This window comes from Budorcas taxicolor, chromosome 11 (genome assembly GCF_023091745.1).
Source record: "Budorcas taxicolor isolate Tak-1 chromosome 11, Takin1.1, whole genome shotgun sequence".
NCBI classification, from domain to species: domain Eukaryota; kingdom Metazoa; phylum Chordata; class Mammalia; order Artiodactyla; family Bovidae; genus Budorcas; species Budorcas taxicolor.
The window spans coordinates 46,528,544-46,555,599 of NC_068920.1; the positions used below are offsets into that span (position 1 = coordinate 46,528,544).

Genomic DNA, 27,056 nt, shown 5'->3' on the forward strand with positions numbered 1-27,056 from the left:
ACCTGCCCCACCCCAGCACACCCTTTCCTGGAGCGCCAGTTTCCCTACCCACTAGTGAGTTTTTCTGGAATAAGAAGCAGAGGTTGAAATTGTGGTCAACCCCCTCACCGCACAGGGTTTGGGGGGCCATCCAGAGCCTGGGGCAGAAATGACCTGATGCCTCGCTGGTCCTTCACAGGACCCTGCTCCCCAAGGGTTTGAGCCTAAGGAGGTGTTGTTGGCTGGTTTCTTGGAGGCTGGCGGGGAGGAGGGAGGAGGAGGGTCAGCCCTGTGTGCTCCTCCTGGCAGCAAGTCATAAAATGTGAAGCTGTAGGGAGCTTAATGGTTATCTAACTAGCCTCCCTTTACAGTCCTGGAAGCAAGGCCTTGGGAGGTTATGTAACTTTTCCAAGGTTACTGTGCTCTCCAGGGCGGGGCAGGTAGAATAAAGGAGTAGGTGTTGCTAAGTGGGGCAGTTAGGGAAGGCTTCTTGGAGGCAGTGGCCTCGGGAAGTGGGAGGTGGTCACTGCTGCAGCAGTCAGGGATTCTGATAGAGTTGCATCAGGACCACCGACTCAGAAAACCTGTCATGGTTTCCCCCGCAGACTTAGACCACACGGGGGGAGCAGAGTCCAGAGCACATGGGCTGCTGCAGAGACCTAGGCTCTGAGTCTGATCCTTGCCAAGAGCCAGGGTCCTTGCAGCGGCCCCAAAAGATCTAGACTCTGCTCCCTGTGGGGTCTTGCCTCTGTCTGGATCCCTATCCTTGATCCCTGCTGCAGACTGGAGGCCATGCCCCTAGGGTGAGGAGGCTGTCTAAAACCCTGCACGCTCACAGCACTTCTCAACCTTTACCAGGAACTCAGGTCTGTGTCCGCTGATAACATAAGTCACCTTGCAGGTGGTGGCAGAGAGAGGCGTTCCAGCCATCACTCGACAGCAGGAACCGCAGCTGGCACCTGGTGAAGGAAGAGCAAGTGGGAGCCGTCCCACACCGCAGGGACTCCCTACAGGGGGACCATAGGCGCTGTGCAAATTCATGTGCAGATAAGACAACTGAGGCAGAGGATTAAATAAGTCATTCCAGGTCACGCAAAAGCTAGTTAGTCGGCCTGAACCCAAGCCTCTGGGTTCAGAGCTCCGCAGAGTTGCCCCGTTTAGACTCTGTGATGTCCTAAATCAGGGCCTCTTTTACCAGCTGTGCTGGGCCACCAGCCCCTCCTAGAGACTGGCTTTCTCCTTGGATCCTGTTGGCTCTAGCCACCCCCTCCCTGCCCCCTCCACCCCAAAGCACACCGGGCTTGCTCACTGGCCCTTTGCTGGGCACCGCTCTCTTCAGCCTTTGTGGGTCCTGACATCGCTGTTTCCTGACCTGGTTTAGGTTTGTTCACCATTTGCAGTGTGAAAGGTTTGAAAGCAGGAGAAACCTGGGTTAGGTAAGTCAGTGCCACAGTTCAGGGCAGGTGCCGTCAGCTCCATCCCTGCTCCCAGCCCGCTCCCCTGGCAACCATATGGACCTGTCAGGCCCTGACCCTTCACTGCAGGATTTGTGGGTCAGGGCACCCAGAGTCCAAGCTCTCAAGAAAAAAAATCAAAGACCTGGAAGAGGGAAGTACAGCTTGCCTCTTGGCGATGGGGTTCCTGTCTGAATCTCCCCAGCAGCTACAGCCACACCTGTGACTTGTGCCCCACTTGGCTTCCCCAGGGCTAACCCCTCGTGGGACTGTGGTCTCCCCTTGGGGAGGGGACAGCTCTTGCCTTGCCTTTCCCATCACCCGCTCAGATCTGCCTGCACGACTGGGGTCAGGCTGGCTATTTTGCGGTGAGCAGAGGACCCCCGGGGTGGGTGAGCCCTTCATGGACGTGAGTGTTGGTTTTGGCTTGGGTGCCCCTTGTGTCTCATTCAAGGTTCTTGTTCCCCCCATGCCTCTGGGTGCAGGACGGCACCTGTTCAGACTCTCCGGAGGAGAAAGAACGGCAGCCACATGCCCTCCCCATAGCTCCTGTTCAAATAAAACTCTCTCGCCTGCCTCCCGGGTCGAGGAATGCATCCTGACAGTGTTAGCTTTGGATGTGTGCCCTGCACCGCGCCGCCCCCCACCCCCCCACCCCGCAGCATCCCGCCCCCTTTGGAGCAGTGGGTGGAAGGGCTGCCTCTGGCCGAGGGAGAGTGCTGAGTGGGCTGAGCTCACTGGTGCAGTAATGTCTTGTCAGCACCCCCCGGGGAGCAGGAAAAGGGAGGGTGTCCTGGTTATCAGCTTTTCAACACCCTACCTCCCCCAGCCCCCGGGGACGTGCGAAGACAGAGCCGGGTCCTGGGCCTGGCTGAGCGGACTTGCTGTGTGACTAGGCAGGTCCCCTCCTCTCTCTGAGCCAAGGACTTCTTCACTAAGGCCGATTAGAGTCTCACTGAGCGCCAGCACTTTGCCCATTGCTGGTTCAAGGTTTGTGGGAATTATGAGCCTTATTTAGACATTAGCCTTGCCTTTGAGGTAGAATCTGCTTGCAATGCGGTAGACCCAGGTTCGATCCCTGGGTCGGGAAGATCCCCTGGAGAAGGAAATGGCAACCCACTCCAGTATTCTTGCCTGGAGAATCCCATGGACAGAGGAGTCTGGTGGGCTACAGTGCATGAGGTCACAAGAGCTGTACGTGACTTACCTACCTACCTACCTAAGGCCCTGCGATGTATATGAAGGATTATGCAGGTACAGCAGGCTGTAGGGGCCTTTCATATGCTCCAAGGTAGAAATGTTGCTATAGGTGGGGGTTGGGGGGAGATGCCAGGGAGGGCTCCCCTGACCTTGAGGGTTGCCGTCTATGAGCCCCCTCATTTTCTGAGCACCTCCTTGCCCCCACATGAGAGCACATCGCTCTGGGGTTGTGCCTTGTCTGCACCCCTTCCCTCCTCCCATCAGGCCCTTAACTGTGCCCCACTGGATCTGAGATCTCTCGCTATGTGAGAGGGTAATGATTAATGGACATCCGAGCCACGATGCCGTATCTACCTCTCCTTTGACCTCTGGCCCCCAGTCCCCACAGCCCAAAGGTAGGACCATCAGAGCCCACCTCCAATCTGGAAAACTCCTGTCCTTCCAGTGGGGGCCGTGCCTGGCCAGATTCTACCCTGACCCCGCAAGAACTCTGGGACAGCCCCCCACCCCCACCCCACCCTGCTGCTGTGCACAATGCACCTGAGCAGGGGACACTGTCCTCTGTTGGGATAGGTCCATAGGTTGCCTGGAGAAGTGCGTCAGTCCCCCTCCCCAACGCCCTGCCCCCTCCGCACCCCAGGTGTGCATGTCTGGACCCAGAGCTGGCTCCCCAAGCCCACGCCAGGGCAACTTCCAAGTCATTGGGGGGCAGTGGTGGGCACTTTTGAGTCCTACTCTAGACAGTGCCCGCCTCCACCAAGCCAGGGGTTCAGAGGTCACAGGTTTCCGTGAACGGGCACGCCCGCTCTTTCTGGAATGCCCCAGAGCCTAGAGCTGCTTGATCCCCTGTCTCTCCTACTTGCTCTGTGTTGGAGTCATTGTGTACAAGTCTGAAAATTTTCCCTTCCCGAAGCTGGTTTCCATCTGTGCACACACTCTCCACTCCCCACCCCCCCAGCACCCCGCCACGCTTCCCTGCCCCACCCCACTGCTCTGCTTATAGTTGGATCCCTGCTTATTGAGCGACCCGGTGGGCTTTGACCTGGGGAGTGGGAGACCTGCTGGGGCCCTGGAATACGGGGCGGTTTTCCAGGGCTTCAGTTTGGTGTTCTCAGTGGGGCTGAGCTATGAGCCAGACTGGAAGTGAGACAGAAACGAGACGGGGGTGAGGGCAGCCCAGACCCGTTTTCTGAGTTGGTGCCGAGTTTGGGTTGAATCACTGAAACTCAATGTGAAAACAGAAGGCCAGCGGCGCTGAATTGGAAGCAGGGTTATTGATGCCTTTTCTGTCTCTGCCTCCCTAATTTTCTGAAATGCTGTTGTATGGCAATTGTACTGTGAGAAATTGAATTTTCTGAAAGGGTAAGATGCACGCACATAGCATCAGCCACTTCTACCCTGGCTATTTTTAATGCATGAGGTACACAAAGCACAAATAAACACGGGTTTAACAGCGGCGCACACTCTGAAAACTAGTATCACCTCTGAAATTGCTAAACAATGTGTGATTGTTTTTCAGTTGAGCTGCCAGAGGGCTGACTTCCTGGGCAGCAGGGCTGTTGAACACTTTGAAGAGAAGGGTCTCAAAGACTGGAGAAACCAGGCGGGCTTTCAGTGTGCAAACCAAGAAGTCTGAGATTGAACACAATCTGGTAGTCACCAAGAAGAGAGTATGGTTCCCTGGGAGAAGCCTTGCAGAGCTGGGGGAGTCTCACGGGCTGTCCCCTGTGTTGGGGTCAGTGTCTCCTACAAGGAAAGGGGTGCTGCAGAGACCAAGGCCTCAGTGTGTATTCAGCTCTTACAATTCCCACTGGGGCCCAGGAAGACTTTGCCTCGTTGCCTTTAGGGATGGACCGCCGCCCCCGCCCCCAAACCAAAAAAAAATATACTGCAGGCAAAGGAAAGAATTGGGACAACCCACGACCACGCATGTCATTCAGAGTCAAGCGTACGCTACAGACTGTGACCCAAGGCTTGGGTGAGCCCTGGGGGTCCGGGGGAAAGCAGGCCCTCCCTGCCTAAGTAGATGTGTTGTGTCTGACTGCATCAGTATGGTAATTAGCACTCACAGGCCACGAATCGGTTTTAACATGATGTTACTAACTATTGTACCTGTTTAGTTTTTAATTAAAATTAATGAAATTTAGGGACTTCCCTGGCAGCTAAGACTCTGTGCTTCCAATGCAGTACGGGGTGTGGGTTTGATCCCTGGTCAGGGAGCTAAGATTCCACATGCCGCACAGCATGGCCCCAGAATTAAAAAAAAAATTGAAATTAATAAAATTTGAACTTAGTTCCTCCATCACACTGCCCACAGTCCTAGGGCTCAGTAGCCACAGGGTTCCTTCAGCACGGAGAGTCTGCTAGTGGAATCTGCTGAGGTTCCTAAGGGTACTTGGGCTTCTCTTGGTGTTTTGTAGATTCTGTCCTGCTCTGGGGTGGGTGAGGGCAGAGCTGGCCGGCAGCCTTGGAGTGGGGAGGGTGATGTGCTGAGAACCCATAGATGGAGCGGGTTGCCCCGTCCCCCGCAGCAGGACACTTGCAAGCTTCTCAGAGGTGAGCATCCCCCAGACTGGTTTGCCAGGGTCTGTTGACTGTCCTGCCCGCTCTGTCCCTCCAGACTCAGGGGAGTGTGTGTTTGGCAGGGACTGTCCTGGCCTCGCCTTGGCTTGCCTGCTGCTTCCTCCTGCCGTCTTCCCATGTCGTGTAACGCCTCCCATCTGACTGTCTGTCCTTAGATGCAAGGTCCGACTGGGAAGGGCCTGTGTCTTGTTCATGTCTTCTTTTGTGCTCAGCTAGTACTTAAGGCAATGGCACTCCACTCCAGTACTGTTGCCTGGAAGATCCCATGGACGGAGGAGCCTGGTAGGCTGCAGTCCATGGGGTCGCTAAGAGTCGGACACGACTGAGCGACTTCACTTTCACTTTTCACTTTCATGCATTGGAGAAGGAAATGGCAGCCCACTCCAGTGTTCTTGCCTGGAGAATCCCAGGGACGGGGGAGCCTGGTGGGCTGCCGTCTGTGGGGTCGCACAGAGTCGGACACGACTGAAGTGACTTAGCAGCAGCAGCAGCAATACTTAAGGAGTCAATCGACCTGAGCTGCGTCGTGTGAGGAAAGATTGCCTGGGACTCTGGTTGCATCTTTCCTTGGGTTAGCTTAGGTTGGGTGATTGGTTCTGTACGGGCTTTGGGGGCTGGTGTCTGGTCAGCCGTGGCGTGCGTACTGGGCGTGTGTGACGGACAGGGAAGCCTGGCGTGCTGTAGTCTGTAAGGTCAAGGAGGGTCGGATGCGGCTTAGTGACTGAACCACAACGTAGGGGCAGGAACAACTCCAGAAAGGGGAACAGCTCAGGGCCTCTGAGTGGGAGGAAGGGTGAAAGGAGCCCCATTCCATCTGGTCCTCACGTCACCCTGCTGTTTCTGGGAGGTGACCCATGGGGCAGAGGGCAGGCCGTGTCCTGGAAGCCCACTGCTAGGTCTCTAGTTTAGACCCTAGCGGCCCAGATAAGACTGCCATCTTCAGCAGACCTGGGGGTAAATGGACCTCCCTGGATGGACGTGAGAAGTCTCCATGCCAGCTGCCACTCAAAGTATTTCATGAGAAACTCGGTTCTGCAGGGGGGCAGGATGTAGCCACTTGAGGAGGAGGTCTTGCTCCCCCGCTGACCCTTGCGTGACTTGGAAATCTGCTGGCATTTGCTTTCCTGTCTTTGAGCCTCCCCTGGCCACACGCAATGCACCGGGAGGCTGGGAGAAAGCCTTACCGCCAACAGCAGCAGGTATTTAGAAACTAGGAGTTCCAAGTCGGGGCATCTTCAGCTTTATTGGTGCACCTGCTTCATGCTCACCACGTTCTTGTCTATTGAGCCTTTCGACCCATAACCCTGTGAATTGATGGGGGGAGGCGAGAGGGGGCAGCACTGTCTTCCATTGGGTCAGTCAAGAAACTGAAGCCATGACGAGGAGGGCTGGGAAACATCTGATATTGTGCAGGTCTGGGTGTCAAAAGTTCCTGCATGACCCTAGGAAGGTTAAGGGCTGCCAGAGCCTGGGTAGGTGTTAGGGGGGGTTAAGCAGGCTTGGAAAAGGCCCTTGCTTAAAATCAACGCCCTGATGAAGGAGAATGAGAGAACGTGTGGCCTGGTCTTGGTCCTTCCTGCCTCCCAGCGTCTCACCATGGGGCTGTCTCAGAGTCTGGGTTCTCCCGCTGCATCACTGGGGGAGTTTCCATTTCCTGTGGCCTCGCCTGTCCCTGGTCCTGAGCCCCAGGTCAGAGGATGGGAGGTTTTCCTAACCCCCACCGCAACCCCTCTAGCTCAGAGGTGTGAAGAAGGTTGGCTGTACTTTTCCACACCTTCATACAAAACAGCTCTGTGTTGCATTGCCCTGGTCATGCCGCGGAAGGCGGGTGGCGTTCTGTCCTCCCAGGGTGGAAAAAGCAGAGGCAGTAGCTGTGCCTTTGTGCTTTATGCTGGGCAGGAAACGCAAGGGTGGTGGAGTGGCCGGGCTTGGGGGCACGGGTTGTGTCTATCAGGCTCTGTTCCTTTCCCCCTATTTGGGGATCTCTTTCATTTCTCATCCCTGTGATCTCCAGATAGGGGCCTTGGTGGCTGGAGCCCTGATTCACCTGGTGTTGTGCCTGTCTGTGTCCAGCCGCCCGGCCGGGGGCTTGAGGAATCTGTACCTCGGGGCACCCAGCCCCCCTTGCATCCGGCCCCGGGATGCTCACAGTTGTCAGCAGCGTGGTCTTGGCCCTGGTCTCTCATGGTGTCTTCTGGCGGTGAGAGCCATCGAGGCAGAAGGCGCCCCAACCCTGCAAAGAGTACCACTCACCCCAAAACGCCTGTGCCAGCGCGCTGGTGGTTCCTTGTGCAATTTATTCCAGAGACGATGGAGACCAGCTGTTGTCCGTCTCCAGCTGGAGACTGAACCAAAGGAAATGGGCTTGGACTGCAGCCGGTGGGGGGATTTAAGTTGGAGGCAGACAATAAGGAAGGGTTTTGTGGCAGGTGGCTGGCTCTCGGGGCTCCTGCAGGGGGCTTTGTGGAGAGGGAAGAGGGTCAGGTCGGGTCATGCATGGAGGCAGCAGGGCCAGGCTGGGTCGGACAGGGGTGGTTTGTAATAAACTGACGTGGAGGGTGACCTCATGGGTATGGAGAGGCTCTGCTGCCACTCCTCGTGCAGGGCTGATACCACCGCCTAGTATCTTTCTGGCTTTTTCTTGTTTTCATTAGTGAAGAGGTTTACAGTTTAACCACCTGGTCGTCTTAAACAAATGATGATAAATGGGTAGACTTAATAATCCCTTATCGTCAGAACCCTAAACTTCAAGGATGGGCAGTTACTTATTACCCGGAGCTGCAGCCACAGCAAACGGAGCAGGAAAGGAGGGGAGGCAGATGGAGAGGCCACTCGCGTGGCCCCTGGGTGGGGGCAATTTGCCGGGGACCTGGGATGTGGTCCTCTGAGGGCCGGAGGTGAGGGTGTCAGCCACATCCTTCTCCCAAGGGCACGGGCATTCCCGGGTGGCATGAATGTGGGGTTGGTGGGCAGCTTTCATCTCCTGGAGAGGGGGATCCTGGGGTGTCAGTTGCGGGGGAGCCTTGTCCTCAGGATCCCAGGAGAAACAGAGCTTCATTTTTTACCCCCTCCCCTGCCTCCAGGCCCCCACCCTTCATCACCCGCCAGCCTCTTCCCTCCAGAATCCTGATGGTTCCAAAGTCTGCCGTGCAGCTGAGTCACCAGGGCTGGGACCTCTGGGGGCTCTGGACTTGCAGACAGGTGGGGTAGGGTGGGGTGACAGGCACACTGGGCAGAGAAACACAAAGCCATCGGCCTGGGCCGGCCACCTCTGCAAGGAGTGCCCACCTCATCCAGCCGGAACCTGTGTAACATATAGCATCAGCACCCACCTCTGTGCCCTGGAAGGCGTACGTCTCGGAGACTGAGTCCCTCGTTTGGCCAATACTGAGTACCTGCCAGTGCCAGGTTCTGGGAATGAAAATGAGCGAAACCTCTTTCTCTGAAAGCCTTCAGAGCTCATGGTCTACCAACCAGACAGCAGATCCTAATAGAACATCCTGGGGCATGGGGAGATAAGTACTGTCCCAAGCTCTGATCTTCCAGGTAGTGGTCGCCAGGAAGGAGGGTGTTCCAGGTGACCCCTGCCCAGCTCTGCGTCTACAGCTCTGGAGGCCCTGTGCCCTGGGCACAAACCCCAAGAATGGAGAGGACCTCACCACCGCCCCCCATTCTTCCCAGTTTACTTTTCTGCCCAGCACACACCCTGTATGTCCAGCACCACACTACACAGCATTTCATGTAATCTGCATCGCAACCCAAGAGAGTCTTGGTGCCCCTCCTTTCCAGAGGCAGAAGGGGAAGCTCAGATCGGCGAGAGGACATGCCCCAGGGTGGCCCGCTGATGGGCCATGGAGCTGGGGGTTGAAGCCGTGTGTGTCTGTGCCAAAGCCCAGTCTTAGCTCTTCTGCCCCGGGTCTGCCTACAGAGGGTCCCAACTTGAGGGTGTGGTTTCCCAGTGGGTTAGCTGTCCCAGGGTGCGTTGTCCAGGCTGCCGTGAAGATGGGGGAGGCAGGCTGGCACAGGGAGGGGCTGCTGATGAGCCCGATCTCCGTCAGGTCGTCAGCCCAGGACCGGGAGACGGCGGATCAGCAGTTCCTGTGACCTCCTTTGTGGCCTGCTTGAGCGCTGTTTTTGGAAACCTCAAGGGGCTGGTGACTTCCCCTGCTTACTGCTTCCATCCCGCTGCCAGGCTGGGGTAAACCAAAGGCGTCTCTGGGGAGGTGGGGGGGGGGGACATAAGCAAACACGCATCTGATAGAATTGCAGGATTAAACTGCACACCCTTTTCTAGCTCTCCATCACCCGGGTCTGCCCCTCTCCTATCACTCACCTTCCTTGCTCCACTTTGGTTGGCATTTCTGAGCCTGACCCCAGGTGGGGGCGAGATGGATAGTCTACTTGTTTGGTGGAAAGGGCCCTCAACTGAGAGTCAGGGGGCTTTGGGCTGGTTCTGCTCTGTTCTTTGTCATGAGCTTGCTGTGTGACCTCTTCTGTGTCACTAGCCCTCTCTGATCAGTTTCCTCAGCTACAAAATGGAAATACAATATCCATGTTGCTTGCCTAGCCTACAGGGTCTTGAGTCTCGAATGAAATTAGGGCCAGAGGAGTTGTTGGTAGGAAAGATACCTGATGAATGGGGTTTTGGCCAGAAGGAGGGAGATGCTGGCTCTGCCTCCAGAGCCTTGTTACAGAGGAGTTGAATGGAGCCCAGAAAGATTTGTCAGCTTGCCTGCAAAGGACAAGCCAGGAGCCAAATCCCCTGCAGGGACCTCTCACTCCCTGGTGACCCACACCCCTGTGGGGAAGGAGGGCCTGTTGGAGGGGTCCTGGCTGACTAATTTCCTGCCTTTGAGTTGTTGGCCCAGAAGTTGGGAGATGGCTCTTGGTAACCATCAAAGTAGAAAGATATCCACACCCCTAGGATGTGGATTCTGGGGGCAGGGAAGGGGCCTGGTCATGAATCCAGGCCAAGCATCCCAAACAGGGCAGAGATGCCAGCATAAAGCCATGAGCCAGGTCACAGCCACCCTGGAGCACGACAGTGGTTGTGATTTGGGGATCAGGAAGCTGCAGGTGGGTGAAGGGTGTTCTTCTTGTCTCTTAAGCCTCACTGGACATGCCACCTGCCCCGAGTCCTTCAGAAAATGAAGCAGGGAATGGAGTCCGAGAACATGGCCCTGGGGTCAACTGGTGTCTCTGTTTGGGTGGGAGGGGGTTCTTTCCTACTCCCCAGGGTCGCTCTCGGGCAGCACGGCTGTGGGACCAGGACTGGCCCTGGAGGTCCCCTGTGTCCGCTCATACCGGGATTTCCAGTGTCACTCATCAGCTCGGCCCTCCAGGTGCCTGAGAACACTTGCTGACATCCCATCCTGAGCTCCAGCCCCTCCAGCCCTAGTCTGTTTGCTTTAGCCAAACCCACAGCCCTCCATGGGGCAGCCGATCCCTGCAGGGCTCTGCCCTGGCCTCCGCTCTCATGGAGAGGCGCCCAGCTGCCCCAGGGGAGGAGGAGGCGTGTTACCGACCCAGCCTGAGAACAATGGGGGCAGGGTCACCTGCCTTGTTTTCATTGTCCCTCCTGAGAGCAGACGGGCTCCCGGGCCTGAGAAAGTCGGAAACCCAGAGGTTTCTGCTGAAAATGCGCTTACCTCTGGCCTGGGCTTTCCCCACGAGCGTGAGACCTCGCAGTGCCTCTGAGCTCTGCAAGCTGCTGAGAGATGGCCCGGGAGGGGAAACCCGAGGGCAGATGGGAGGACAGCCATCCATCCCTGGCTGCCGTGCTGACCCCTGGGGCGGGCTGGACTGGGCCTTCCCCGTAACTAGGAGAGAGGGTGGATTGAATCTAGGATGGTGGTTTTGAAATGGGCTGCACATAATATTAGTTATCTGGGACAGCTTTTCAGCAACTTGGTTCCCAGTCCACACCCCAGACCATTTCTGTCTGAATCTCCCAGGGTAGCACCCATGCAGGAGTATTTCCCCAAGCTGCCCCCAACCCCGGGTGGTCTCCACATGCAGCACGGTTAAGAAGCAGTACTGGTGACCCTTCCCCTTGGGAGATGCCTTGAGGGTGGGGTTGGGTGCCTCTTTCCACCTTGCCTGGTGAGGATGTGTGGGTTTCTGGGGTTGGGAAGGGATTGTATTTTGTACCCCAGGGCATCCTCCGGTTGCTGTTTCCTCTCTGGGCTGAGGGAGGGCAGCCTGGCTGGCACCAGGCATGGTCCTTTAGGGACCAAGGCACAGTGAGGCGCCTTCCTCATCCTGCAGTGGGATCTGGGGGGATCAAGGAAGGAAGTGGGGTGAAGAATAAGACTCGCTTCTGACTCAAGCAGCCTGGCTTTCTGGGGCCTCGGGAAGAGCTGGAGCTGGTGGCCAGTAGGCTGAATCCTGAGAATGAAAATGTATTTTCTCAAATGGGCTGTGGATTTTTTGGCGGGGTTGGGGGGGAGTGGAGCTTGGGAGGTGCTGAACTAGGCTCAGAAGTTATGGTTCTAGACAAAGGAAAATACGAATTATACAAAAGTGTCCCCTGCTCAGACAGGGGGACCCCTGTGGTCCTAGGCCAACCTTGGTTCCTGGAGAATCTCAGTAAGTGACCTGAACTGAACCAAGGTCTTCAGACCCTACATTAACTTCCTAGTGTACCAACCAAGTCTCCAGCAATTTGTCTTTCCTTCTTGGCTCCCCTGCTGGCTCAGATGGCAGAGACTCTGCCTGCTGTGCCAGGGACCTGGGTTCGATCCCCAAGTCATGAAGATCCCCTGGAGAAGGGAATGGCTTCCCACTCCTGTATTTCTTACCTGGAGAATTTTATGGACAGAGGAGCCTGGCAGGTGACAGTCCATGGGGTCACAAAGAGTTGGACATGACTGAGCGACTGACACTTTCTTTCTACTAAAAACATGATAGGTATTCGGGTAGACACTGGAGCGGGCTTCCCTGGTGACTCAGTGGTAAAGAATCTGCCTTCCAATGCAGGAGACTCAGGCTCAACCCCTGATCTGGGAAGATCTCCTGGAGTCAGAAATGGCAAGACACTCCAGTATTCTTGCCTGGGAAATCCCAGGGATGGAGGAGCCTGGCAGGCTGCCGTCGATGGGGTCGCAAGGAGTAGGACACAACTGAGCAACTAAACAACAGGCATCGGAGCAAAACTGAAAAAGCAGATAAGCAGGATTGGAGCAAAAGTGAAAATGCAGATAAGCAAAATACTACAAAGTCCACATTGCAAGGGCCCAGGTCAAGTCTTAACAGAGACAAGATAGGGCCCTGCCCCCACGTCTCTGCACCTGTTCCCCGCCTGGGAGAGTCAGGGCCGGGGTGAGCCGGGCCCACAGCTGGGAGGCAGGTGTCAGGGCGGCGCCATTGGGCCCCTGCCAATGCCGGGCTCCTAAACTGATCCTGCCCTCTGAGCCACACCTGGCCACCTGGGCTGTGGGGAGGGGGCGGGGGAATACCGAGGGCCCTGCACATCTTGCCTCCTGGCTGGGGAGCTGGAAGGCTGAGCCCCGCACTCACGTCACCCCCACTTAGGCAGCAGATAAAGGGACTAATCTGAAGCTTGTTAACTGCTTTCTGAGCACCTAGGTCAACCGCAAGGAATACCTGTGAGTGAGGCCCAGGCGTTGTGTTTATTTAAATTCCGGGTAGTTCCACTGGGTCGGGGGAGAGCCCCTGCCCCAGCGGTTGGGTGGCATCCACCGTTTCTGAAGACTAGCCCAGCACCCCTCCCCAACCCTGTTGGGGAAGATGCTTTTGATGCTTTTGAGCCATGGTGTTGGAGAAGACTCTTGAGAGTCCCTTGGACTGCAAGGAGATCCAACCAGTCCATTCTAAAGGAGATCAGTCCTGAGTGTTCATTGGAAGGACTGATGCTGAAGCTGAAACTCCAATACTTTGGCCAGCTGATGCAAAGAACTGACTCATTGGAAAAGACCCTGACGCTGGGAAGGATTGAAGGCAGGAGGAGAAGGGGACGACAGAGGAGATTGTTGGATGGCATCACCGACTCGACGGAGATGAGTTTGAGTAAACTCCGGGAGTTGGCAATGGACAGGGAGGCCTGGCATGCTGCAGTCCATGGGGTTGCGAAGAGTCGGACGCGACTGAGCAACTGAACTGAGGAGCTGAGTCAGCCTGGCCCGGGCGAGTGAGAGGAGTGGAGATAATGGAGGGCTCAGATAATTGTCTTCACGCCTCTAATTTGTCCTGGGAGTAAGAGGTTAACAGATACTCACCTTCTCGCCAAGATACTGATAGTGTAGGTCTGCCGGCAGTCCCCGAAAGACCTCAGAGGGAGGGCGGGCCACACCACTGGACGGCGGGCTCTACCCACTGTGCCCCGCCAACCCCGGCCTCTCCCCGGCTCACGCTGCCGCAGGGAGCCCCAGTGCGTGGGCTCCGGGGTCCGCCCCTGCTCTCCTCTATCTGCTCATCAGTTTGCAGTGTCAAAGAACGTGAGAAACATTGTTCTGAACAAGCCCGACTTGTTCAGCATCTATTTGCCTAAAAAGTGCCTATGATAGGTTTACTAATCCCCACTTCTGTCTGTTCTGTTAAGACTCTGCCCCCGCGACCCATTGCCACAAACTTCCTGTGGGATCATGACCCCACCCCAGCCCCCTTCCCTGAGGATGGACGTACAGTCAAACGTGGACGTACAGGAAGAGACCAGGAGGTGGATGGGCATTGGGCTGACAGTGGAGCTGGGGGATGTCTTAACTGGGGCTTAAGACTAGGGTTCAGAGAAGCCCTCGTGCCTGGCCTCCACCCCACCTTAGTGAGCACGAGGTTGGGGACCAGCGTGTGTCCTTGTTCCGCCGTGCAGGCGGCCGGCCAGGGTGGCTGGGAGCCCCTAGAGGGCAGAGGTCCAGAGAGATGGGCTGTCTGAGGGCTGCGGCGGTGCGTCCTGGGTCTGCCTCTGTTTCCCTGCCTCTGCTGCCTGGGGGGAGCCTGGACACACCCCCCAACCCTCAGGCCTCCTGACTCCAGGGGCCCCTACCTGCTGGCCTCATCCAGGCCTGGCCTCCAGGTGCAGAGACGTAAATTCCACGCCCTTTGATTTATCTTTGTGGGCCCGCAGTGGGGTGTCAGGTCACTGCTGGGGCTGGTTTCCTGAAGGCCACGTGTACGGTGTGGTCGTGACACTGACTCCAGTCACCTTTATTCAGGGCTTCCAGGGTGTGTTCAAGAGCGGGTGCCGTTTTTGACCGATGGAGAAACTAAGGCTGATGGTGTGTGATTTACACAGGAACTTGGTGCCAGCACTTGAGAGAGGACCCCCTGCCCACCAAGTAACCCCCAGGTCCGCCACACGTGTCCATGAGCCTCTGCCCAGGGTGGGGGCACAGATCTGGTTGGAGAACCCTATCGCCCTCCTTTATAGCCCTCTTCCTGCTCTCCGCACACCCACTGCCCCCCAGAAGAGTTTCGGAGGGGGCAGGCCCCCTCTTCTGGCAGGAGGGACGGTCCCTCTAGTCACTCCAGGGACTCTCCCAGCCCCACTGCCACTTGCTCTGCCATCTTGGGCAAGGGGGCTTTTGTTTGCCCCCCTCACCTGACCCCTTTCCCAACCCCTGACCTCCAGGGTCTGCCCTCTGTTCTCAAAACCTGGTGACCGCCTCCATCCCTCCACCCCTGGATGCTTGTGGTCCCAGCAGCCCTGCGTCCCTCCCCTGACCTCACCAGCTCCACTCGTACTGGGGTTTGACTCTGCTTCCCACCCTCTTGCCAGATAAAGCTGTGCACCTTGTTGCTGATGAAAATATAATCCACAGGGTGGTTTATGAGATCTGCCTGCAGAGTAACCCTGAGAAGGAGTTGAAGGAAGGATGTGGGAGAGGGAGTCAGTCGAGGTCAGGGAAGATGCCCTCATTCATTCGTTCATTCACTCACTTAATAAATGTGTGCTCCGCAGATAAAAGTCCTGCCCTCACGGAGCTTACTTTCTAGGGGAGTCAGTCTCTGCATTCCTGTGGCTATTTCCTTTGCATTTGTCTGACTGTGTTCTAGAAACCTGAGGTCACTCCCGTAGCCGAGAAGCCTATACCCTACACCCCTGTCTGTGGACAGAAGAGGGGTTGAGAGCCTGGGTCCACGCTCTGGCTCCACCACTGCCTTGCAGGATACTCAGCCTCTGTGCCTTGTTTGCCTCAGCTGTAAATGGAGGAAAGAGAACCTCCTTTACAAGGTTATAAACACTCAACAAGCTGATTTAAAATGCTTTGATTGGTGCTTGTCATAAAACAAGTGCTCAAATATCAGCTACTATTCAAATATGAATTATCATAATCTATGAAATAAGGAGTAATAAACCATGCCCTACCTCCCAAGGTGGCTGGGGGGGCGGGGGCAGGAGGGCCAAGTGAGAGACAGTAATGTTCTTCCTACTCTTCCACGTGCTTTGCACACATGACCATTGGCCTCGTTCTCTTTGCAGTCCAGAGGGACCAAGTGAGCGGAGATGGAATGGGTTAGGGACGGATGCAGCCAGGGATGGTGAGGGACAGCCACTTGGGTGCCTCCGACATGTGGGTCCAGCAGAGGCTGGCATCCTTGAGGTTGATCCTACGTGGCCAGGAAGGGGCTCTGTGATCCCAGTGTGAGGCCTGACACAGAGCTGGAGGCAAGGTGGGGAGCGGCCCTGTGGGTGCCCCGTAGCCGCCATCCACAGGCTGGCTGCCACCCGAAAGTGTTCTCTTATGGCCTGATGAAGGGAAGGCTGGACCTCAGCCCTGCTGCCCGTGTCCGCAGGTGGGCAGGATGGGCCCTTTCTGGAGCTCTGCAGAATGCATCTCCGGGATGGGGGTGCCTGGCAGCTACCTCTGCACAGGAAACCCCGGATCCCTGGGGGATGAGGCACCGTAGGGAACTCAGACTTCATGGACAGTGAGATTCTGGGAGGGTGGAGTCAGGGCAGCATGTTTCTTGAAGCCTAGGCAGAGGTGTGAGTGTCTCCTCCCTGAGAGCTCTGTCTGAGTGGATGGGCTGGTTTTAGGGCATGTTTTTCCAGGTGGTGCGAAGGGGTGGAGGTATGCACTGGCCTCCTTCCTGCAGCCAGAACCCAGATCCCGGCTGGCTCCCCCACCCACCCCGCTTTGTAGATTTTAGCATCCCTTAGGCAGTGGCACCCCACTCCAGTACTCTTGCTTGGAGAATCCCAGGGACGGCAGAGCCTGGTGGGCTGCCATCTGTGGGGTCGCACAGAGTCGGACACGACTGAAGCGACTTAGCAGCAGCAGGTTACTTACTTAACCTCTCAGCCTCAGGTCCTCGTTTGCAAAATGAAAAAAATTATGGTGACTTCCCAGCAGGATTCTTTGCTCATTAAATGGGCTGGAGGCACATAAAGTGCTCAGCACAACGTTTGGTGCATGGTAACCACCAACCCCCCACCAATAAATCACAGCCACTTCTTTGCAAGGCTGACAGGCGGGGCAGGGGTGGGGCGGGGATGGAGCTCCATTCTGTCCTCAAACCAGAGCTGGGCCCAGGCTGTCTGCGGGATCCCCCTCTCCCATCGTTCTCTAGGGTGATGTGGAAAATGAAAATATTGTCTTGTGTGAATCTGGAAGCCAAGTTAAATCATCTTGTGCGTGAACAAGGTCCACCTTCTCCCGAGAAAGGAGCTTCCCTAACCCTGGGGGACCAGATGATGTGTCTAATGGCTCTCCTCACCCAGGGATGACCTCAATCCTGGGTCAGCCTCTCTGTTCTGAGGGAGAGGGTCCCACCAGCCTGTGGGACCCTGCCCCTGACCTTAATCCGTGAGCTGTTCCGACTGGAGCCACAGTGACCCATGGTGGGAACAGGGAGCAGGCTGCCCAAATTCACATCCAGACCTCTGCTCCCTAAGCCTCGCTTTCCTCACCTGTCAGGTGATGTCTGGCAAATTCGGGGAAGGGCCAGTCAGGGAATATGTATAAAAGCCCCAGCAAGAGGCATCTGACACACAGCAGCACTGAAATCCTGCTCTGTCTCCCTGCATGGGGATGGAGGCAAGCTGATCCGCAGGCCAGCTGCTTGGAAACCCTGGGCAGAGAAGCTTGGGGCATCCAGGAGCAGGGAGAGCAGGGAAGGGAGGGAGGTGAGGAGCCCAGCTGACTTGCAAGAGGAAGTCTAGAACCTGGCCCAGTTCTGCCAGTTAAGCTCTCAGCCTCTGTCTCCTGACCTGACCTGTGGACGTAACTACTGCCATGGGACCGTTGTAAGGGTGAGTGGCGCTTCTGGCCCTGGGGGGCTTAGGGCTCTTTGGAATGCCCCCATTTGTCCGCCCCTCTCTGGGTGACCGTGGAGAGATAATGGGGGTGAAGGGGACTGTGCATAGGGCTGTGACTCCCTGATAACCCAGGACGGAGGCCCCAAAGGACACACCATTGGTGGGGTGAAGGGCAAGAAGCCAGCTTTTCTGCTGCAAAGCTCCCAACAATAATGCCTTCTTCAGTTACCTTGTTTTGCCAGCTCTTACATGTGATGTCTCCTTGTTATTGTTGTTTAGTCGCTCAGTTGTGTCCAGCTCTTTTGCAACTCCATGGACAATAGCCCACCAGGCTTCTCTGTCCATGGGATTTCCCAGACAAGAATACTGGAGTGGGTTGCCATTTCCTTCTCCAGGGGAATCTTCCCCACCCAAGGATTGAATCTGTGTCTCCTGCAGGCGAATTCTTTACCACTGAGTCACCAGCACTTAAGTAAATGGTTCCGGAGTCACAAATAACCTTTGGCAGTCCGGTGGGGCTCAGTGGGTACAGTGTGGGCATGGCGGTGGGGCTGTCCTGAGCATCGCAGGGCGTCTCACCTCTCTGGTCCCTGCCCACTTCATGCCAGCAGCATCCCATCAGCCACGAGAGTAGATGTGCAAGAGGACAGGGATTACATCCTCTCTTGAAGCTCTCTCCCTGGTGCCCAAATGGTGCCCAGCACATGGGAGGCACCCACTCAGGCAGCACTGGCAAACGTTCCCAGAGGGTGCTGCCTCCCCAGCTGAGAAGCCCTGCTGCAGTCACACCTTCAGTATCCCTGAAGGGTACTGGTCTTCCTGGGTCTAAACTTCCTATGATCAGAAATGGATGTCTAACCAAGGGCAGTCCATTCCGGCGGAACTCATTATCCAACGCATGCACAGCTGTTGCCTCCAGGACCTTGGCCCCTAGGTTAGCATGTCGTGAAGTCTGACAGCCAGGAGTGGAGCAGAGTGCCCCACGTGCGGCCTGACCTGCAGAGGACAGTGGGCTGGTTGCCTCCCAGCCCTGAAGAGAGAAGGTGTTGACACTGCCCGAGATTGTATTTGCCTCTCTTTCTTTTGGCAGCCACCCTAGTGTTTGTTGGGTTGTGGTCAGCTAAAACCCAAGGCCTTTTCCCTTTGACCCTTTGGGTCAGTCTGTTCTAACCCAAAGTGTAAGACGTGAAAAATTTAAAAGACGTTAGTTTGGGCCCATTTTTTTCTTTTTTTTAAAGCTAGATCTCAACTTCAAAAAAATGGATTACTTATTTATTTATTTTGGCTGTGTTGGACCTGCTGTCACTGTGCGGGCCTGTCTCGAGTGCCGGTGAGCGAGGGCAGCTCTCTAGATGCGGTGCACGGCTTCTCCTGGCGGTGACTTCTCTTGTTGAGGAGCGTGGGCTCTGGAGCTCTTGGGCTTCCATAGCTGTGGCACGTGGGCTCAGTAGTTGGGGGTCCCAGGCTCTCGATCACAGTAGTTGTGGTACAAGGGCTTCATCGATCCGTGACGTGTGGGATCATCCCAGACCAGGGATTGAACCTGTGTCTCCTGCGTTGGTAGGCGGATTCTTCACCACTGAGCCGGCAGAGGCGCCCTGGGCCCATTTTTCCAGTCCAGATGGTGCCATTGCAGTGGGTCAGCTGTCTTCCCACCCCAGCCTTGTTCCCAGGTTTGCATCCTTTGCAGATGAAACTGGTCAGCCATCTATCTCCTTGCTGTGCTCTGGATTAAAAGATTCAAGGGGCCTGGTCTTTGGCACGATGATGGAGACCTCGGGCCACACTGATAGTGATCAGTACTTCTTGGGGTTGTTTATCTGCCTTTATGTGGACCCGGATTAATCCCAGTTCCTCCCTGCATTTCTCTGTCTTCTCCACACGAATATCTTTGCACCCATCTGTTCCGCTGCCTCGCTGCTATCTGGATTGACTGCATTCCACCGAACTTCAAGGCTTTGCAGTCTCTTTGGAGTGGGAGATGCACTTAGCTGAGCATGACTTGCTCTGGTGAACCTGTGCTAGCAGCTTCCAGTGCCCACTGCTTCCTCTTTGAATCCGCCAAGTGCTCTGCTGTCTCCAGAGAGGAGTCAGCGAGAGTTCAGTTTGGAGTTTCTAGAGTCCACCCTTTCCTTTTGTGTGAGAAGGAGGTGGGGAGGCCGCTTCTGACATCTCTCCTGTTCCTCCGAGACTCCACGGGGTTGACCAGGGGTGGGGTTCCAATGCTGTGATTTCCCGGTCAGTGTCAGCCGTCTCGGGCTGTGCTTCCTGAGGACGGCGCTCCTCTCGTCACCCCCCACCCCCATAAGATGGGGATCTCAGATAGCAAAGACTGCAGCCAAAGGCAGCTGAGTGGTCCTGCTTTTCTTGCCATCTGTTTATATCCCGGGCCCTGGGACATTTCATTCTCCTGCTTAGAACATAGATGTCATGGCTTAGGAAACCTTTTGAGTTAACCTACAACCGGATGGACCAGTTGGCCTCTTTCCTATCTGAACGTCCTGGTGTAAAGCGTCTGGCCAGCTCCGTGGCACCCTCTTTCTACTTTGCAGGGAAATGAGCAGGAAATAGCAGGGCGGGTGGGGAGGGGGTAGGCAGGGCAGTGAGCCGTGTGGTTTGACAGCCTGTCAGATGAGCATGTCATCATGGAAAATTCTTGACAAAGTCTGCAGATCCACTTACACTGGCCTTCTGCCACTTCAAACAGCACACTCCTTCAGGACAACCCACCCTTCCCTCATTTCTCACCAAACTTCAATCATGCCACGGGTAGAACTCCAGTTTTTCTGTCTCCTTCCTACTCCCATGCTTCTCTCTGTCTTTCCTCGGTCCTAGGCTTGATTTCTAGGGGGAATTTGTCATGTTCCTGGTTTCTGGGCTGAATGGTCCATCCTGGGCCTCTCCCTGGGGGCAGGGCCAGGACCCCAGATCTTGGCACTTCCTTGGAGCCGCCTTGTGAAGCCCTGGCCCCCACTGATGATGGGTGGAGTGAATGGAGGCAACCCTCAAGGATGGGGTGGAGGCTAGGTGGACAGGTTTGGCAGCTGTCTGTGTTCCTGGAATAGATAATAAAGACCTCTCCCTGGGCCTCCCAGTAGACCTCCCCAGGTGACCTCTCACCTGCTCTCCAAAGTGGCCAGGAGCTTCTTGGGAACTGATATGATGGTTTTGAGTCAGCCTGGAAAGTACACACCACCCTGATGACCAGACCAGCTGATGGGTCCACCCTCAGAAGATGGGTCCACAAGCTTCTGAGCTGACCTTAGCTGGTGCCCTGACAATGGGGGCCGGGGTATGAAGGACCTGTGTGTTGGGGGTGTCCCTCGCAGGGCAATCCCGAAGTAGCACACTTCTCTGGAGGTCCTTCTGTCTTTTCTGTACCATGTCTGCCCTCTTTCAGAGGCATAAAATCTGGCGTGGTTCTCAAAGTGTGGTCCTTGGGCCATAACATCAGCATCACCTGGAAACTTGTTAGAAAGACACGTTCTCTGACATCTTCCAGATCTACTGAATTCAGTTTACTGGGATTCATAGTCTTCCCAACTATGTGTCCTTGGGCAAATTACTTGACCTCTCTGATCCTCTATAAAATATTTCATCTCCTATAAATTGAAGACAATAATTGCCACTTTCTTATTGTGATGATTTAATAAGAATACTTATAAGGAGGTTCATAAAGTGCTGACCTCCTCTCTGATCTTCACTGTATATCTCCTTTTAGATAGTATCTGATGCTGCAGGACAGGGCGTGGCCATCACAGGGAACCAGACCTTCAACAACTGGAACTGGCCCAACGCGATGATTTTTGCAGCCACAGTCATCACCACCATCGGTAAGCCTTCTGAGATCTTCAGGATACCCTCTTCCATGCCCCAGCTCTGGTCACATGACCTTGTCGGGGTTAAAATTGGGCCAGCTGCACGCTGTCCTTTTGACACACCCCTGGAGATTTAGTAAGTGCTTGGTGACTGGCCATGCGTGGGAGACTGTTTTCTTCCAGAAGTCCTGACCTGGGCTCTTGGAGTAGAAACGACACAGCAGGGCCAGAGCCATGTGGGAGGTCAAGCAGGTTTAGTCACTGCATAACCCCCAGCCCCTGCTTACTCACCAATCTGGGTGTCTGCACTGGTTATCTATGACTGATAACCAGCCATCCCAGAAGTTAGGGGTTTAGAATTTAACTTATTCCCTGCTGGCTCCAACAGTGAAGCATCTACCTGCAATGCGGGAAACCTGGGTTTGATTCCTGGGTTGGGATCCCTAGAGAAGGGAACGGAACAGCTCCCCACTCCAGTATTCTGGCCTGGAGAATTCCATGGACAGAGAAGCCTGGCAGGCTACAGTCCATGGGGTCGCAGAGAGTCGGACAAGACCGAGTGACTTTCACTTTCACTTTCTTGCAATGGTTCAATCCCTGGTCAGGGAAGATCCCACATGCCCCGGGGCAGCTAAGCCCATGCGCCACAACTGCTGAGTCTGTGCTCCACAAAAAGGGAAACCATCGCAACGAGAAGCCTGCGCACCGCAACTAGAGAAAGTGTGTGCACAGCAGCAAAGACCCAGCACAGTCAAAAATAAAACAAGGAATTTTTTTCAAAGAAAAGAAATGAATGGCCGTCTTCGGCGACCATCTGCTACAGTGCTTCTGGAGTGTCTACCCAGGGAAGCTATTGACCTACGCCTTCTAATTTGCACAAGGGTCCCATACAGACTAGGACAGGACTTACTAATGGTGGAGGCCTAGTCCACCTTTAGGGAGCTCCCAGTCTGATGGAGAAGATGTAGCCCATACCATCATTTGCTGTGAATGATCAAGATCATAGCATGGTCAAGGAAAATTTCATTGCTTAGGTATTGATATTAGATCAGTGTCAAGTGATCTTCGAGAATGGGCTTTCCTCCAGCTGTGTGTGGGGGAGGGGGGTGGAGGTGGGGGCCACCCTAAGTCTGGGTCCGTCACCCCCTGTGGCCCTGTTGGCCTCACTCCCTTCTTCCTCAGGTTACGGCAACGTGGCCCCCAAGACCCCCGCCGGGCGCCTCTTCTGTGTCTTCTACGGCCTCTTTGGGGTGCCGCTCTGTCTGACGTGGATCAGTGCCCTGGGCAAGTTCTTCGGGGGACGCGCCAAGAGGTTGGGCCAGTTCCTCACCAAGAGAGGCGTGAGCCTGGTATGTCTCCGTCCCTGCGTCCTGGGCAGAGGTGGGGAGGACCCTGGCAAGTGACTGTGGTTGGGGTGGGAAGGATCCCTGGGTCCCAATACGGAAGTGTCGGGACAGATGGCAAGCGAGCCGTTTCAGAGCCCCCTGCCCTCCCAGGTGAGGCTGGGAGTGTCGCTAACCCCCCTCCTTCCATGGTTAGTGAGTCTCCTTGCAGGCCTGGCGCCCAGCTGGCCTCCCCTCTGGCCACCTCCTCAGCGCACTCTGGGTGCTCTGCTGGGTTCCCCCGGTCTCCCCCGCCCCCAGCGTTGTCTGACTTGGTCTCCCTGCCCATCCCTCAGCGCAAGGCGCAGATCACGTGCACAGCCATCTTCATCCTGTGGGGAGTGTTGGTCCACCTGGTGATCCCGCCCTTCGTGTTCATGGTGACGGAGGAGTGGGACTACATCGAGGGCCTCTACTACTCCTTCATCACCATCTCCACCATCGGCTTCGGCGACTTCGTGGCCGGTGAGTCCTGCCTCTTGCCTCTGCCTCCCTGCCCTCTCTTCCTCTGCTTCTCCTCCAGTTTCAGCTCAGCTGACCTTGCCCGGGGGCCCCGGTAGGCGTCCAGTGTCCTGGGTCTCCATCCAGTGGGGTCCTGACCCAGCCCTGCCGCTTATAGGAGGAACCCAAGACGGAGAGTCATTGCAGGCATTTTCCCTTCTCCTTTCTTGCGTGTGTGCTGAGCTGCTTCAGCCTTATCTGACTCTTTGTGACCCCGTGGACTGTAGCCCACCTGGCTCCCTCTGTCCATGGGATGCTCCAGGCAAGAATACTGGAGTGGGCTGCCATGCCCTCCTCCAGGGGATCATCCTGACGCAGGGATGGAACCCAAGTCTTACGTCTCCTGCACTGGCAGGCGGGTTCTTTACCACTAGTGCCCCCTGGGAAGGCCCTTTCCTTTCTTAGAAGGTGGCTTTTCTCTCCTTCTCTGTTCGGGTTTTGTGTCTGGCCTCTTCCTCTCTTCTCCCCCGTCGTGTGAGCTTAGGGGCTTAGGTGCGCTATGGGCTAGAGACAGGACCTTCCGCCTGCCGGGTTTGTGTCTGTTACCCCAGGATCCTGTGGGCTGAGTCAGGGGCTGCTCCGCATCACAGCTGCCTCCTTCCCTCGCTCACAGGTGATGAGGGCGCTGTGTTGGACACTTGACTCAGAGGCCAGAAACTTGGCTCTTGCCACAGGCAGCTTAAAAGACAAGAAAGGCCTCCTCCCAAGCTGCCCCGCTCCCTCTGGCCCGGACTCTCCCTCCCACCCCTCCCCTCCTTAATCCAGGCGGCGATAAGATTCTTTGACCCCTTTGTCAGCCACTTATGTCCTTGTGCCTGTGGGCTGCACAACATCTTGATTCTTAATCTTCCTGAAAAAGCCCCGATCGCCTTTACTGAGCCAGTGTGTGCTTGCCCCAGTGCCTGCTGCCCTGGCCGCTGACCCCTACCCCTGCCCCAGGGCCTCTGATCTCTCCCCGCCCCCTTCCTTGGAAGCAGGGACAGGTCACTGCCCTCCCGCCCCATTGTAAATGGAGGCTTGGAATGCTGGGACTGGCAGCTGAGTGGGTGAGAGAAGCAAGGGAGGCTTGAATGCTGCATTGACACTGGCAGATCTGAGCCTGCTGCCCTGGAAGACAAATTTAGACGGAGGCACAATCGTGTCTTTGTCTAGCTGATGCGGCCCAGAGCAGGCTAAGGAGAAGCCTTTGCATTAGGGAAGCACAGAAAAATGTTTTAATTATACTTGCTTAGCTCCAGCGAGATGCCAAACCCTTGCCTCAGTTTCCCCATCTGTAAAATTGGTTAAAAAAACAAAAAGGAATAGCGCCCACCAATCACAGGGTGTTAAACAATCAGATGAGTTGCTCTGCACATGTGCAGAGGGTAGGGCCCTGGTTATCATCATAACCTGCTTATGACCAGAGCCCTAAGCAAGATCAACAGCACCTCCTGTCTGCTGAAGAGATAGCCCCTTGCCTGCAGACCCCCTCCAGTCTGATGAGAGGTTTATAGTCCTTGCCCTAAGGGAGCCCCACTCTAGAAAAGGCCCCCTTCCTGCAGTTACTTGTACAAGTTACTCCCAGTCTCAGGGCAGGAAGGGGGACATAGGATAGATAATACGGATCAACATGCCTGGAAATGTAAGGTGAGATCTCCCCGATCCTGGAGGGTGGGGGAGTGGCCAGAGCTGTGCGGGGTAACCCAGGAGGGCTCCCTGGGTCAGGGGTCTGGAGCCTGGCCTCGAAGGAGAGGGCATGGAGAGGGCAGAGCCCTACAGGCCACAGGAGGAGCCAGGAGGAGGAGGGTAGAAACAGGAAGCCAGGAGGCCAGCCAGACATCAGCGGAAGGAGAATCAAGACTGTCTAGGGTATTCTTGCCGGGACCTGTGCTCTTGGACGTCCCAGGCCGCTCCGCCAGCCTCACTTATGCTAAATGAGTGAGTCCATGACCAGCAGGAGGATGCCAGCTGCCCTCTCACTTAATTTCTATGTAGGTTTTAATGGGACTGTAACACATACACCCAAAAGAGTACACAAAACAGTGTTGTGAATCAGTGTGTTGGTGAATCATTGCAAGGCCAAGGTTCATGGCTTAGTTCCTGAGCTGGGTGCTGGCTTGTCTCCACCCACCCCCCAAACCCCTCCCCCTCGAGCCTCCCGCAGCCCAGGGAGCCACTCTCCTGACTTCCGACGGTGCAGGAAGGCCAGGCTGGGGTCCGGGACAGGCACACGGTGGCCAGGCCAAGGTCCCCCAGGGTGATGGGGCGTCGGCGTCTGCACAGGCATCCTTTCTTTTTCCTGGTGTGTCCCCCATCCCTGCTCTGTGCCCTCAAGCTGCGTCCGCTCTCGGGTGACATGGCCCTGGCCCCCGTGTGTCTCCGGGTCCCTGCTGGCCCTCTCCCTATTCTCTGGGCTTCCTGACCCGCCCACAGGTGTGAACCCCAGCGCCAACTACCACGCCCTGTACCGCTACTTCGTGGAGCTCTGGATATACCTGGGACTGGCCTGGCTGTCGTTGTTTGTCAACTGGAAGGTGAGCATGTTCGTGGAGGTGCACAAGGCCATTAAGAAGCGGCGCCGGCGGCGGAAAGAGTCCTTCGAGAGCTCCCCACACTCCAGGAAGGCCCTGCGGGTGGCGAGCGGTGCGGCGTCCAAGGACGTCAACATCTTCAGCTTCCTGTCCAAGAAGGAGGAGACGTACAACGACCTCATCAAGCAGATCGGGAAGAAGGCCATGAAAACCGGCGGTGGTGGGGAGCGGGGCCCGGGGCCGGGGCCCCCCAGGGGTGGGCTGCCAGCCCTGCCCGCCTCCCTGACTCCCCTGGTGGTCTACTCCAAGAGCCAAGCGTCCAGCTTGGAAGAGGTGTCCCAGACACTGCGGAGCAAAGGACACGTGTCGCGGCCCAGTGGAGAGGAGGCCAGGGCTGGATCCCCCGAGGAGGGCTCCCCCACCTCCGAGGTGTTCATTAACCAGCTGGACCGCATCAGCGAGGAGGGCGAGCCATGGGATGCCCAGGACTACCACCCACTGATCTTCCAGAACGCCGACATCACTTTTGTGAACGAGGAGGCTGGCCTGTTGGACGAGGACACCTCCAAGTCCTCGCTGGAGGACAACCTGGCCGCCGAGGAGAGGCCCCAGGAGGGGGCCACAGCCGAGGCACCCCTGAACCTGGGCGAGTTCCCCTCCTCTGACGAGTCCACCTTCACCAGCACAGAGTCGGAGCTCTCCGTGCCTTACGAGCAGCTGATGAACGAATACAATAAGGCAAAGTGCCCCCAAGGCACGTGAGCGGGGGCCGGCCCCCCACCCCGCTTCCAGGGCTTCTATTCTCAGCCTGGGGCATACTGCCATGGCTGGCCCCTGGCCCCTGGTGGGGGGCGCAGCCCTGGAACTGGGAGTGGGGGGCCAGGGGCCGCCCTCACCTTCATCCCCTGCAGCTAGATGCCACAGGTCAGACACGGCGCCCAGGACAGGCCTCTGTTCCCCAGCGAAATGGGTGCCCTGGTAGCAGGAGGCACCTGTCCCAAGCACGGCGGGCATATCTGATGGTTCACGGACATGTGGGCTGGCAGGGCTGCTGCCGGCAAGGCCTGCGTCTGCGGGGGTCGTTGTCCTGTGTTAGGTTAAGACTGTCACACGGCTCTCTTAGGCTGGGGCTTGGCCATGTGCATTCACCAGTATTAACGGGCTCCTGTGTGCCTGGCACCGAGACAGGCATCTCGGAGAGAGAGTGAGAGTGGTGTGAGAACCTGGGCTTGGGGCTGGGCACTTTAGCACCTCGGGGCCCTGCCTGCGGTTCGTGTTTAACCGTCCCCCAGTCCCACCTCGTCTGCCTGGCACCCCCTGCTGCAAACCTCAGGAGGGAAGAGTCTTTCTAGGGGAGGGGTGGGGAGCTAACAAGGCAGATGCTGAAACACTCCTGATAACAGGGCAAGTCC

At 56.3% G+C, this 27,056-nt stretch overlaps 1 protein-coding gene across 1 annotated transcript in view; it reads left to right on the forward strand.

The window, feature by feature from the left end:
- KCNK5 (potassium two pore domain channel subfamily K member 5) overlaps window positions 1–26,406 on the forward strand; it is a 39,068-nt gene extending 12,662 nt beyond the window's left edge. Inside the window, exons 2-5 of the mRNA XM_052649672.1 lie at window positions 21,155–21,266; window positions 22,434–22,600; window positions 22,930–23,098; window positions 25,547–26,406. Coding sequence (XP_052505632.1) covers window positions 21,155–21,266; window positions 22,434–22,600; window positions 22,930–23,098; window positions 25,547–26,406 — 1,308 coding nt within the window. The remainder of the gene's footprint in view (window positions 1–21,154; window positions 21,267–22,433; window positions 22,601–22,929; window positions 23,099–25,546) is intronic.
- Window positions 26,407–27,056: the final 650 nt, after the last annotated feature.